Below are 12926 nucleotides of genomic sequence, written 5' to 3'. Positions count from 1 at the left end.
CTGAAAAAGCCATTGTCATCCTCTGTCATTTTTCAAGTCTCAGCTGTTCCGGGCTTCGCGTTCCTGATGCTCTGACAGCTCACGCCACCCTTTTGTCTGGTCCCTTTCAACAGATAATTGGACTCCATTAATGTTTCATGTTTCCTTTAGCTGTCAGGGTGCTTGCAGCTCAATAGAGGGCTTTATCCCAGCAACTCTGCTCTTCTCCTGGTGTGTTTGCTTTTCATTCTCTTGCTCTGCAGTTTTCCTGTGTTTTTCATTCATTCGATCATTCGTTCATTCATTCGTTAAACAAGTATCTGTTGCTTGTCTGGGCCATGCGAGGCACGGGGCCCAGACCCAGGGGACACCGCAGTGAGCAGTGAGTCATTTCTAATTTAATGATCATGTAATATTTGTACCATGTGGTCCAAGGAAGTGTAAATCCTTTTTACAAGTAGCAGGGTACAACTTAGCAATAAATATTTCTTTCATTTAATTAAGATCGGAGAAAAGAACATCTTTAGATTTCCCCTAGGAAGAAAACAAGAATGTTCTATCTACTAAAACTCAGTATTATATTTTTTCCATTATATTGTTTGTGTTTTTTTTTAAACCACAATTAACCAGCACTAATCAGCCTCCAGCCATTCCAGACAAATACGATGCTTATTTACTGGAATGAGTTGGGTTTTTTAAATATAATCTTAAACTCTGTTCCTAAAGAAAGATCTCAAACAAGAGATTTTCAGTAATGTTAAAAAAAATCCTGTCATTCACTACACAATGTACTACTGCCATCAGAGCAACCTAACAAGGTTACCAATATCACTTTTGTTAACACGGCTAATGTCATAAACCACACTGTGAATTAATCCCATTTCTAAGTAGGGCCTCAGCAATGTTAGTTCCTTACCTGTGGGTAGGCACTGCCCACACATTTGCAGGCAATCCTTAGAGGCCCTCTGGGGAGCAGGCATTTCAGTGGAGTTAAACAATCGGTGTCCAAGGACGTTCCTAGGGTTAGCCAGTGTTGGAGCCAGGAGCTGCTGGGGGACCTCACCACGCTGGCTTTTTTCCCATAGAACTTGCAGGGACCCGTCACCAATGCCTCTTCAACTCTGGATTCTGTTCTGATCAAGAAAGTCTCTCTTAATAGTCTGACCTTTTGCAGTGACGAGAGGCAGTTAGCACACAGGTGGTTAGCCCTCCCATTTCCATGTAAAGTATTGGAAGATAACTCCAGCAGGTTCCTAATCCACGTGTGTGTCAAATGGCTACAAGTACCTTTGCAGAACTGCTGCTTCCTATTGGGGGCCCTGCATGGTGAATGAGGTCTCCTTGCAGCCCAGCTGCTGCCAGAGGGCCGGCTAGATTTCTGCGTCACAGCAAAATGGTTTTCTCTACTTCGGAGTGAGCAGGGCGACTGCCAGTGACACTGAGGCTGATCCACTGTGGGCACGTGCAGTGGGGTGTGGTTTCAGAGATGGAGGCGAGCTGCCTGGTCAGGTACTTCCTGGCACTAGCCTCCTCCGTCCAGGGGCAGTGTCTTCCCTGTGTTCCATGGCCAGCTACCTCAGTGGGGTATCCCTAGTGTTGCAGTCCAACAGTGAGCCTCCCGGGAACTCCCACCCTGCACCTGGTCCACACCCTGGTGTGATCTGGAACCAGCTTTCCATGTTCGGGTGCTGCAGATGGCTGACAGGCTCCCATAGTCTCACCCCTGTCCCACCAGTGCCCTCGTGTCTGCCCCAGATGCTCCTTTCAGCCGTCCCTGTGTGGCTGCCAGAGTTTTCATCTGAAAACACAGTCCGGGAACTCTACTCTCTTTCTCAGGGTGGGATTCAGTGGCCCATATGCAGGCGTCCTCTGGTGTCATTCCTGCATGCAGGTCGCCTGGGCACAGCTGCCCAGCTGGCTTGCTTTTCTGCAATTGCTATCTATTTTTGTCCTTCCTCACCTCTGTCTAAGGCAGCCCCTGGCCAGTAACAACTTTAACCTCTTCTTTGTGTTTTAAATCTTGCTTATTCTTTGGTCCCAACTCAGATACCACCACTTCCTTCCCAGGGGCTTCCCTTTCTTCCACTGCCCCTAAAAGTACATTGCTTCCTCTTTGGAATTCCCTTGTGGCTTTTGACTTGCCCCTTCTGTTTTTTAAGTCTTTGGGAAAATGGACAGAATGTTGGATTTGTAGCTGAACCAGGGTAGGACTCAAGCTTCCACTAACAGCTTGTGATGTCAGCCGTGTGTTTGAACCTCACCGAGCCTCGCTTTTCTAATCTTTGCAGTGGGGATGCATTTAGCTCGTGGGTGGTGGAAGGATGACGGGAGGCCGCATGTGAATATTTGATGCAGCGCTAGATTGTTGTGCTGCGTCTCCCTCTCCTCTACGGCTCCTGTACCCGAATTCCTCTCCCTGACCAGCATTCACTGCATCGAGCAGAACAGATGAGGAATACTTGTGAAATGCAACATAGATCCAGCTTTGTCGAATGCTAAGTGTCTGTGTTCCTTTCCGACATGAGCAGTAAGTCCACGATTTATAGAACACACCCTTCCTTTTGTTGGAAAGTAGAATCCTTCCCCAGGCAGTGCCCAGCACCCTGCCAAGTGCCAACTTCTCATGTCCTGTTGTGGTCTCTGCTGGCAGGGCTCAGTGTTAAAGTTCCCAGTGAAGAGACTGACCTTGCCTTCCATGCAGCTGTCATTTCATCCCCCAGAAGGACAGCAGATCTGTTGTTTTATGGACATGCACGGGGTGAAAGAGAAGGCGGTGATGTGTGAAGTGCTGTTTCCCTCCGGCAGACTCCACATGGACATGGAGCTGCACCTACAGTTGAGTGGAGAAGCATAAGGCTCAGGCTTGTGTGGGAAGAGCATGTGTACAGGGGGACCGGGATTTCCCAGAGCAGAGGGGCCCAAGGCGAGTGTTGCCTGGCCACACGTACAGGTCTAAGACCGTACTGGGATGGGGACACCAGCATCCCAGGAGGAGGCGTGAAGGCTGCCGTAGTGGAGGCCTTGTTGGGTGTCTGACCTCAGGGACGTGCACGAGGCCTGGCATGGTCAGGCTCACACAGGCACACGTCTGGCTTGCTGGGGAACACGTCCTAGAGATAGGTTCTTGGGCCTAGGATAGTCTACTTTTTTGCATACGTGTCATCTGCTTTTGGAATTAGACAGTCTGAGATTTTTCCACCTGGTGATCCACCCAGTGGGCCTTTTTCCAAACAACTAAAAGATTAGAGATACAGCAGCCTCCAGAGAGTGTGGGAACTCTGCCTGGCTGTCTGACTTTCTGGAAAATTCACAGTTTGATTGATGGAGGCTGGTGAGCTGATTTTCCGCTTATTCAGCCAGCATTTGCTGAGTCCCTACTGTGTACTAGATTTGAGGTTAGGAAATGAGGCAACAGTGCAAGAATATGCAGCTCCAGTTTCTAGAAACTCAAGCTGAAAGACAAAGGAAGACCTGTAATTAGAAAATTAATGCAAAACTCAAAGTTTTGTGAGAAAGAAACTAAAGAAAATTGTTACAATATAAGAAGGAGGCAATATATTCCATTTTGGAGTTGGATGACTTGACCTCTTTACTCTGCATCTTGGTAGCTGAGTGACTGTGTGCCTTAGAGCTTCAAAATATATCAAAGTGTCTATTTGGCTGGTTTTGTAAGAAGATTAGAAATAGCTAGAGAAATAGCTTGAACTGTGAGGTGCAGCTGCCATAGGGCCTGGCACTTTGCAGGTGCTCAAAAAAAGGTAGGTGTTGTTTATCATCATTAATTACTGCAGTGTTATATAGAGAGAGGGAATAAAAGTCAAAACGTGCATCTTTCTTTCATGAATCCAGCCTGTGAAATCTCCCCCTGTGCTTTTTCCACCCAAGTAAGTGCCCATCAAAACCCACATTCTGAGAGAGACCATCCTGGGAGCATCCCTTCTTCTGGGCTGGTATGCAGAAGGCGACACTTGTACATGGACTTTTATTTCCTGTAATTGAAAAATAATAAAAATAACATAGCATTCATTGGCAACTGTCTTAGTTTGTCCTGCTGTAGCAAAACACCATAGACCATATGGCTTAAGAACATCAGACATTTATTCCTCCCAGTTCTGGAGGCTGGAAAGTCCTAGATCAAGGCACCAGCAGAATCTGTGAACCTGCTTCCTGGTTCACAGATTGTGTCTTCTCACTGTGTCCTAACATGCTGGAGGGGGTGAGGTGTCTCTCTTGGGCCTGTTTTATGAGGGCACTAATCCCATGCATGAAGGCTCCACACTCATGACCTAATCACTTCCCAAAGGCCTCACCTTGTAATACCAGCACTTTGGGGTTAGGTTCCAACACATGAATTTTGGGGAACACAAACATTCAGACCGTACCAGATACTGTTCACTCACAGAGCCCAGCCCCAGGGGTTGAGATTGAGAATGTCAGGGGCATCCCGGGAGCCTGTTTTCACTCACAAAAGTCTCCCAGGTGATCCTGTCTAGGGGGCAGGTTTGAGAGGGAAGGGTGTAGGTAATGTGGCCCCCCAGGCCCATCTTGAGTGTCCTGTCTTTCTGGTTAAGCTGCATTTTTATCCACATCCTGGAAAGCCAGCTCCTCTCTCCTGGGCATTTTCAGTTTTGGGCAATGAGCCATTTCTTGGAATCGCCTGGTCCTGCCTGTTCTCCTGGAATGGCTTTCCTCATCTCGATGACTTAGAATTTAGGCTCTTCTTGGAGTGAAATGCCCTCTCCTTGACTGTCTTGCCTGTAAACAGAGATCTCATTTTAAAACTCTTCTCTCTGCCAAGCAGTGAGCATAACCATGCTAGGAGAATTTCTGGCCTCTGGGATACTTTTATAGACTGGGAACTTCATGAACTCTGCCAAAGTTCTCTTAGTCTGAGGACACAAACTGTACTCTGTACTTCCTTTAACTTTCCACTCATCCCTAACCTCTCTTGCAAAATGCCAAGTCTTGGGATCTTTCATTTTGGCTTGCAGCAACCCTTTCATCTGGGAACCCACCCCTTCTTCCCTGTACCCCCTCACCACCCCGTTAGTTGCTACTTAACTAAAGCAGGTTTTAGCATCTTTGAAGGGGGAATTATTTTTCCAGAGGTAGTAGAAGAACTTTCATATCCTTCCTTGCTACTTTATATTTAGTATTGTAATCCTTTCCAAAGCATGTTGCTTAAGACTTCATTACATTCAGGTGGCAGGGATTTTTGTCTGTTTTGTCAACATCTGTATTTCCAGTTCCTGAAATGATGTCAGATATATGTAGTCAGTGCTCAGTAAATATTTGTTGAATGAAGAAAAATGTTAGCTAAATGAATGGATTTTCAATTTATGGAGTTAAATTCATGGATCATAGAGTGTTAATGTTAAAAAATGTGATAATAAATATTCCTCTGTGTCTAAGTTACCTTTAAAAAAAATGACTTTCTGACGGCACAGTGCTAGTGAGTGACAGACTTTTGGACCATAACCGGGACTTTCCTTCTTCAATTCCAGTGTTCTTGGATTAATATTTTTAGGCTTGATGGAAAATGAGAACCTTCCAGAATGACATGTTATTTATATAGTTTCTTATACCCAGGCTTCTACCTGATTTATGATGTAATAGAAGAATTAGGAATTGAAATCAGAAGGTTGAGAAGAAACAGATTAAATTGCTAAGGAAGACTTGAGAAGGATGCAATTAATCTTTTACCCTTTTCAAATGATATTTTCTGGATACGCTCCCTTCCCCCAAGTATCTTTTAATAGTCCAAATAGTAATTGCATAGCTGAATCTGTGCTTTTTAAATGTAATTTGTAGCTTACATCCTTGGTCCTTGCTTGACAGGCTGTAAATTTTTGATAGTGGAAAATTCCTTTCCTGTGTTGTATAGGCTCTACCGTGCAGAATACAAGCAGTCTTAAAGGACCTGGCAGAGACCTGTAACACCTAGGGGCTTCCTTGTAACAATGTGGCAAGATAAATCCAAGAAAGGATTCTTTACACAATTTCCTAGTTGATACTCACTGAACATGGGATGCCAGGTCTTTAATTTGAATGAATAGAATCATTGAATAAAAAAAGTAGCTTTCCTTATTTTTTTAAAATAGAATTATTGTGCAGGTTCCTCACACATGGTTTAAAAAAATAATCTCACTGTAATCAAAGCACAGAGTGATTACTCGTTATCTTACTCCTTTTTTGGTGGTACAGGTGGAGTTGCTTGGCCTCTAGGGTATCTGCATTTGATTCCGAGATTTGCCCTAGACGTTAGGCTTTGCCACTAGCTGCCCTGGGGAAATGGGTGAAGGGCTGTTGGCTCAGCTTTCTGTAAGAATAGGTAGACTTCCTGCGTTTTTATAGGTTCTGTTTATTGAACCTCCATTGGCAGTGGGGCTTTGCATGTGCCTGTATAAGATGAAAAGTTTGAACAAACCCCACCTGCCCCATCTGGGGGTTTGCTGGAGAAGCATACACATTTGTACTGAAAACTCTTATTTTTACTGGGAAGAGGAATCTGTGTTTACTGCAACTTAGTAAATGGGCAGCCTCGTCCTGGTTCTCCAACAAACCAGTTTGCTCAGTGTCACCTGGAGGGTGACCCAGGAAGCTGGTCCCTAGTGCCCTTGCGTGACCCTTGGCCTCTGTGTTCAGCCTCCTCAGTTTCCATGGCCTGGGCTTTTCCCAAATTTCATTTTGCCTCCTGAGCAGGTAGGTCCTTGTACTCATCTCTTAGACTGAGTATTTCTCTTCTGGAAGTTACCCTTGACTTCTCTCCACAACTGAGCCTCTGTGGCCCCTGGTTTCCTGGGCCACGTTGTGTTCTGACTCTCATGAGCCCACCTTGTGCTGGCCACCTGAGTGCCATGCACCTGGCTTGCTTAACTCAGGTAATGGAGGAATCCAGGTCTGCCTGGGCATGCTGGCCATGTGAAAAGAAGGGGTGGGTGGGAGGGAGGCCATGCAGAGATGAAGTTGATCTCAGAGGGGTGCTCCCTGGGGGGTTGAGATCCCTTCCCAATACCTCGGCCCTGAATGTGCCCATGCTAGAGAGGAGGAGGCTTGGAGTTAGGGACAGGTTGGAGAGAAGCTGCTTCCAGCAGAAGGAAAGCAGAGCCCCCAGCCTGTCACCTGCTCAGGCTCCTCTGAGGACCTGCAGAGCCCCCAACTCGTCCCCTGCTCAGGCTCCTCTGAGGACCACCTGATGCATTCTGGATCCATCAACTAGAGGCCCAAGAGGCTCCTCTGCCCAGCACTGACACACCCAGAATCAGAAATCCTACCAGCTTGGCATCCCTGGCTGGTGAAATTCAACAAACTCATACCAGGCATAGAAGAAGGAAGGCATATGCTGGACGGACTAATTTTAGAGTTTTTATTTCCTGCCTCAAATCCCGCCTGCCTGTAGGAACCACTGAAATAAAGCATTGATTCCATTTTTTTTTTTTTTTTTTTAGAAATAATGACATGATTTAGAAGTTGCATTTGTGTTTTTATTTAGAGTTGTGTTTAGGTGATTTGCTTTTATATTTGCTAATATCATGAACAAGAATAGAGAAGAATATACTGATTTTCTTATACTGCTTACTTATGTCCAGTCTCTGCATACTGAAAATTAAATGCGTGTGACTAGAGTACATGAGAATGGAAGATGAATTGGTGTGCAAAAAGGTATTTTAGTAGAATGTTAAGTTATATTTGCACAATGTTTTAATTGGTTATAAGTCAACAGAAATAGCTTGTTGCCAAGTGAACATGGTCTAAGTTTAAAACACTTTTGCAGCCCGGCCTTTAGTTCTTTTCCAGGTAGAAATGTGTGAGAAATTTAGCCTTTGCACACGTGTTGGGGACTTTTCACATAGAGGGGTTTTGTTTGTTTTTTTCTATTCTTCTTCTCAGGGACTGAATGTACTCTTACTTAATAATATAGCTCCTCACCCCACAGCCATTCATTACTTTACAGGGTGGACCTTCTGTATAAAAATGGGAGGAAAGGGACTGATGGAGAAACAAAGGGAGACACTGCATGTTAGCAGATGCTTGCATGGATTTTGAAGAAAGGACCATAGTGGATGTATCTAAGTGCATAGTGCAAATAGTATGTCTTTAAGGTGCCAAAATAATTTAGGTAAAGCGAATCTAGTGTCCTCTTTAATTTCTAATTAACATAGAAAAGACACTAGATGGTGCTGTAAACTAAGCAGTGTGTTAGTGTAAGAGGCGAGGTGGATCCTCTCTGCTAATGTAGCCTCTCTCCTCCTTGCCTTTTCCTGGTCAGCACACCTCACTTGGTTTATGGAAGACATTCGCTCGTAATAGCTTAGGAGCCAAATGCGTATTTGTTTCACTGAATTTACATCTATTTTAGAACTAACCTAGCCTCAGTTTGCTCATGCCAGTGAAACTAGATGAGACATGAATTTGAGATGAGATGAGCTACTCAGATATTTGGGGCAAAGTCTGTGCCCAGTTGTGGATTGGTTATTTAAGGAAGGAAAATAACTATTAATAACTTGCTTGACAGCCATGTTGTTTGACCTATATTTGTGCAGTAAATACATTCTTATAAATCTTTGTGAAGTGAAATTTTCTATATAAAATCATTTCTCTTCCCCTTCTAGTATTTCTTCCAGAGGGGCAGCCTCACAGAAAGTATTTTGGTATCAGGTTAGCACCGAATGGACACTTAATCTGAATGTTTGTTTCCAGAAGCATCTGTTTGTCTGATTCTCTTACTTGTGTGACCAGGCAGAATGCCTTTCACAAATGGGTGATTATTGATCCACTTGGATTCATGGGACTAGAAAAGAATTTAGCAGTTGACCACACACATAGAACAGGCATGCAGAGCCCTCCCTCAGATGTGCTAGCGGACAGAAAGTAAGCCAGATAGAATGCTTGCAGTAACTGAATGTAATTTCGGTAATATCTTAATGTAGTAATTTTTTTTTTTTTAATGTGGTTTTGAATATGAAGAAGTCTCTATTTTAGAATCAGCCCTTTAAAACCCATGCCTGGAAGATTTGGTTTTCAGTCCACGTTAGAACTGAACAAAGTTTAAATAGAGTCAGATAACTATAAGTGATTTTATTATCTAGCCAGATAAAATGCTATTGACCCGACAGTTTAAATTTTAAAGTTGGGCATTTTAGAGTAGGGCATTTTAGATTCTTTAGAAAGTTTTATTTTTGCTCTAATGGCTTTGGGAAGTATGATGGTGTAAAACATCCAGATATAGTGGCTGAATTCAGTTCATGAAAATTATAACCTACCAAATTGAATGTTACCAACTTGTTTTGTTTAAACTTTGTCTAAAGTATTCACAACTAAATGTATTAAAGTAGAAACTATTTGTGTAAATAATCTACCCAGAGAAGAGTAAAAGCATTTTGAGGACACGCATTGCATTTATATTTTGGCATCCAGTTTACCTTATATTTACTTTGAATAACGTCACAATTACTTTGCATTTGACCTGACTGCAGAGGAGTAACCTAGGGACAACCTGTGACCCTGAGAAGTCGCAGGAGGAAAAGGACAGGGGACAGGAGCCAGGGGCTGCCTGCATGGGTGGGCACTCCAGAGGCTGTCAGAAATGCTTAGGGAAAAATAATTGCAGAGGAAAATCCACCAGAGGGAATCAAGACATGGTGTTTTCCCAGAAGTCTGTCCGGAGAGTGAGAACAGTTATCACAGTTTGATTTATAAAGGAGGGTGAAAGCCCGGGGGCAGGGGCCTTTGTGTTCTCCCAGGGATTCTCCTGTCTTAAACACACAAGACCTGCTGCCCCGTGAAGCCCAGGGCTCCCCGCCAGCCCTGCCTTACTGAAGACTGACACTACAGCCACGGGACTTTGTGCTTCACCCCACCCGGTATTGATTCTTCAATGGCCCTTTAAGATAGAAATATTGACTGTTAATACGGTGATTAGGAGCAGCATGTGTTCTTAATTGTTTCACAGAGCTTAAATTAAGCAGCTATTATGTATCAGCTAACTGTGAGTGTAGGAGATGAGGGGCATTCTGGATGCATACATTCTAGAACTTTCCTGAAGCCCCAGATTTCTCTTTCTGTTTCTGGCTTATTCCACTTAATGTATTTTCTCTAAGTCCATCCATGTTGCTTATAAATGGTAGTATTTCATTCTTTTTTACAGCACAGTAGGATTCTATTATGTAGATATACCACAGTTTCCTTATCCACTCATCCAATTATGAGCATTTGGGCTGGTTCCAACTCTTGTAAAGAGTGCTGCAATAAACATTGGAATACAGGTATCCCTTCAACGTAATGATTTCCATTCCTCTGGGTATATTCCCAGCGGTGGAATCACTGGGTCATATGGCAGATCTATCTGTAATTGTTTGAAGAACCTCCATACCATTTCCCATAAAGGCTGCACCATTTTGTAGTCCCACCAACAATGTATGAGAGTTCCTTTTTCTCTGCGTCCTTGTCTGCATTTATTATTCTCAGTCTTCTGGATATTAGCCATCCTAACTGGAGCAAAATGGTATCTCAGTGTGGCTTTGATTTGCATTGCCTGAATTCTGAGTGATGTTGAGCATTTTTTCATGTGTCTGTTGGCCATTCGTATGTATATCTTCCTTTCAAAAATGTTGGGCACGTTACTTAATTCTTCCGTTTCCTCAGCTGTTCGATGAGGTTAATAGTGACCATTTTGTGTTATTTTGTAAGGAACAGATGAAATACAACTAATAAATAACATTTTAGTCTCTACCATGTGCCAGGCAGCTCTGTTGTAAAGCAGTAATAACTAACTTAATCCTCACAGTTCCCCTATGGGATGGATACTTTCACTAACCCCATAGTGAGTTGAAAAAACTAAGAAATAGCCCAGGTCGGTTGCCCAGTGCCTAGAGGCAGTAGGAGCAGGGGCATGAGCAAGTTCTCAGGTGCTGGCTCTGCTTTCCTTCCTACTGATTAGGAGCATGTAGCCTTTGGGAGCTCCAGGTCTTGCTATCCATGACTCTTAAGCCCCTTGTACGTTAATATATAGTCTGGCTTGGAGCTATTATGGGAGCAAATGAGACAATGAATTATGCGACTTGCCAAATCCTGTATTACAGTTTTATTTGCCACTTTGTCAAAAAGTGACAAATCTGAAAATGCAGAAAAAAGGAGTATTATAAGAATGTAGCTTAAGCACAACAACACAGTTATTCCGGGGGTATGAGAATGTTTTACAGATCTTCCCTGGGCAGCAATGTGGCCAGGCTTTGGAAAGAACCCGAAGCTGAAGCCAAGGCTGCCCGGAGCCCAGAGCCTGGCTGCTCGTCCCAGGTCCCGACTCACTCCTCTCCCTACCCCCCACCTTCCTCTCCAAGTGTGCTGAGTTGCATCCCTTGGTCTCTGTACTGGTCAGGGTTCTCCAGAGAAGCAGAACTGATAGCATATAGAGAGACAGAGAGAGAGACAGACAGACAGACAGAGACATTTATTTTAAGAATTAGCTCATGAGATCATGGGGCATGGTAAGTCCAACACCTGCAGAGTGGGCAGCAGGCTGGAGGCCCGGGGAAGACCTGCAGTTCACATCTGCAGGCTGAATCCCACCTTCCTCTGGGGAGGCCAGTCATTTTCCATTCAGTCCTTCAGCTGATTGGATGAGGCCCAACCACTCCAGAGAAGGCAACATGCTTTACTCAAAGACTACTGATTTAGATGTTAATCTTATCTAAAAAAGACCTTTCTAGCAACATCTAGTTGGTGTTTAACTAAAAACTTGGAAGTATGGCCCAGACAAGTTGACACATAAAATGAACTATCATGGTCTCTGTGTGCTCATGTGTCCCTTCCTGAGCATTTTCTGTCCTCTCTTGTTTGCTCTCTGCCATCACAGTTTCTCCCTGCACCTGCCATGTGCCTTCTTCTGTGAAGACAGTCTTCCTCTGGCCCTTGGGCCAGTTGAGGTGAGCCAGGGGCACCTGGAAGTCTGCAGGCACAGGTTTTGTCAGTAGCTGCATGGTGAGGTTCTCTGCTACAGCTTCAACCACTGAATGGCCTTCCTGGGCCAGGGCTGGTGTCAGTGGTGGTGCTGTTCTGTTCCTGTCTCTTTGTGTCACTTCTAGAATCCCAGGGAAGGGAGAATCCTTATTGGCCTGCTTTAGGGCTCCCTGTCCACCTGCTCTCCAGTCACCTGAGTCTGGGGCAGTGGGGTCCTGCTGTGCCATCACAGCTGGGTGCGACCTACCCAGTGGCAATGGGGAGGGGAGGAGGGGTGAGCAGGTTCCCCGGACGGCGTCTGCTGTAGAGACAAGTGGACTGCAATTGTAAAATTGTTTCTGGAATACCAATAATTACTAATAAGTGTGATACCCATGGTTCCTCACAGGTGTTCATATTTCTCTCGAGTATGCTTCTCCGCCCCTTACATGATAGCTTAAAAGAGCTTGGGAGCCTGATCAGCAAGATGGCCATTTGAGTGTGATCTGTCGCTGCTGCAGCTAATGTTTCTCTTTTGCTCTTGCCTTTCCCTGTGCAGAGGATGATGTGGACCTGGAATCCCTGATGAAGGGCATGAACTCATCCCTGGAGAGCTTACATTCAGCCTGTGGCATGCAGTCGGACACGGTACCCCTGCTTCAGAATGGCCAGCACGCCCGCAGCCAGCCGCCAGCCTCGGGAGCGCGGACCCAGCAGCCGCAAGCGTCCCCACGGCAGCGGGTGCAGCGCTCACAGCCCGTGCACATCCTTGCTGTCAGGTGCGCCTCCCAGAATGGAGACCGGACACTGCTCTCTGCCTTTCCATAGCTGTGGGGGGATGGTGTTGGCTGTGGGAACTCAAGAGCATCTGATAACAGATGCTGAGCCCATGTGGGAGTGCTTAGGTTGAACACATGTTGGGCTAGGGCTCAGACCCTTCAAACCTGTTGTACAGATTGGGTCACAGACCCCTCACGTGTCAGGCTGGGTCATAGGCCTCTCACATGCTA

General features: G+C 45.0%; 1 protein-coding gene across 1 annotated transcript in view; it reads left to right on the top strand.

Annotated features, from left to right (window-relative positions):
- GRB10 (growth factor receptor bound protein 10) overlaps positions 1 to 12926 on the top strand; it is a 162593-nt gene that overhangs the window by 86323 nt on the left and 63344 nt on the right. The window contains exon 4 of the mRNA XM_063083332.1: positions 12476 to 12695. Within this exon, the coding sequence (XP_062939402.1) occupies positions 12502 to 12695 (194 nt within the window). The 5' untranslated portion in view covers positions 12476 to 12501. The remainder of the gene's footprint in view (positions 1 to 12475; positions 12696 to 12926) is intronic.

Source organism: Cynocephalus volans, chromosome 2 (genome assembly GCF_027409185.1).
Source record: "Cynocephalus volans isolate mCynVol1 chromosome 2, mCynVol1.pri, whole genome shotgun sequence".
Taxonomy (NCBI): domain Eukaryota; kingdom Metazoa; phylum Chordata; class Mammalia; order Dermoptera; family Cynocephalidae; genus Cynocephalus; species Cynocephalus volans.
Note: the sequence above shows the minus strand (reverse complement) of the source record. Positions and strands in the feature narration are given on the sequence as shown.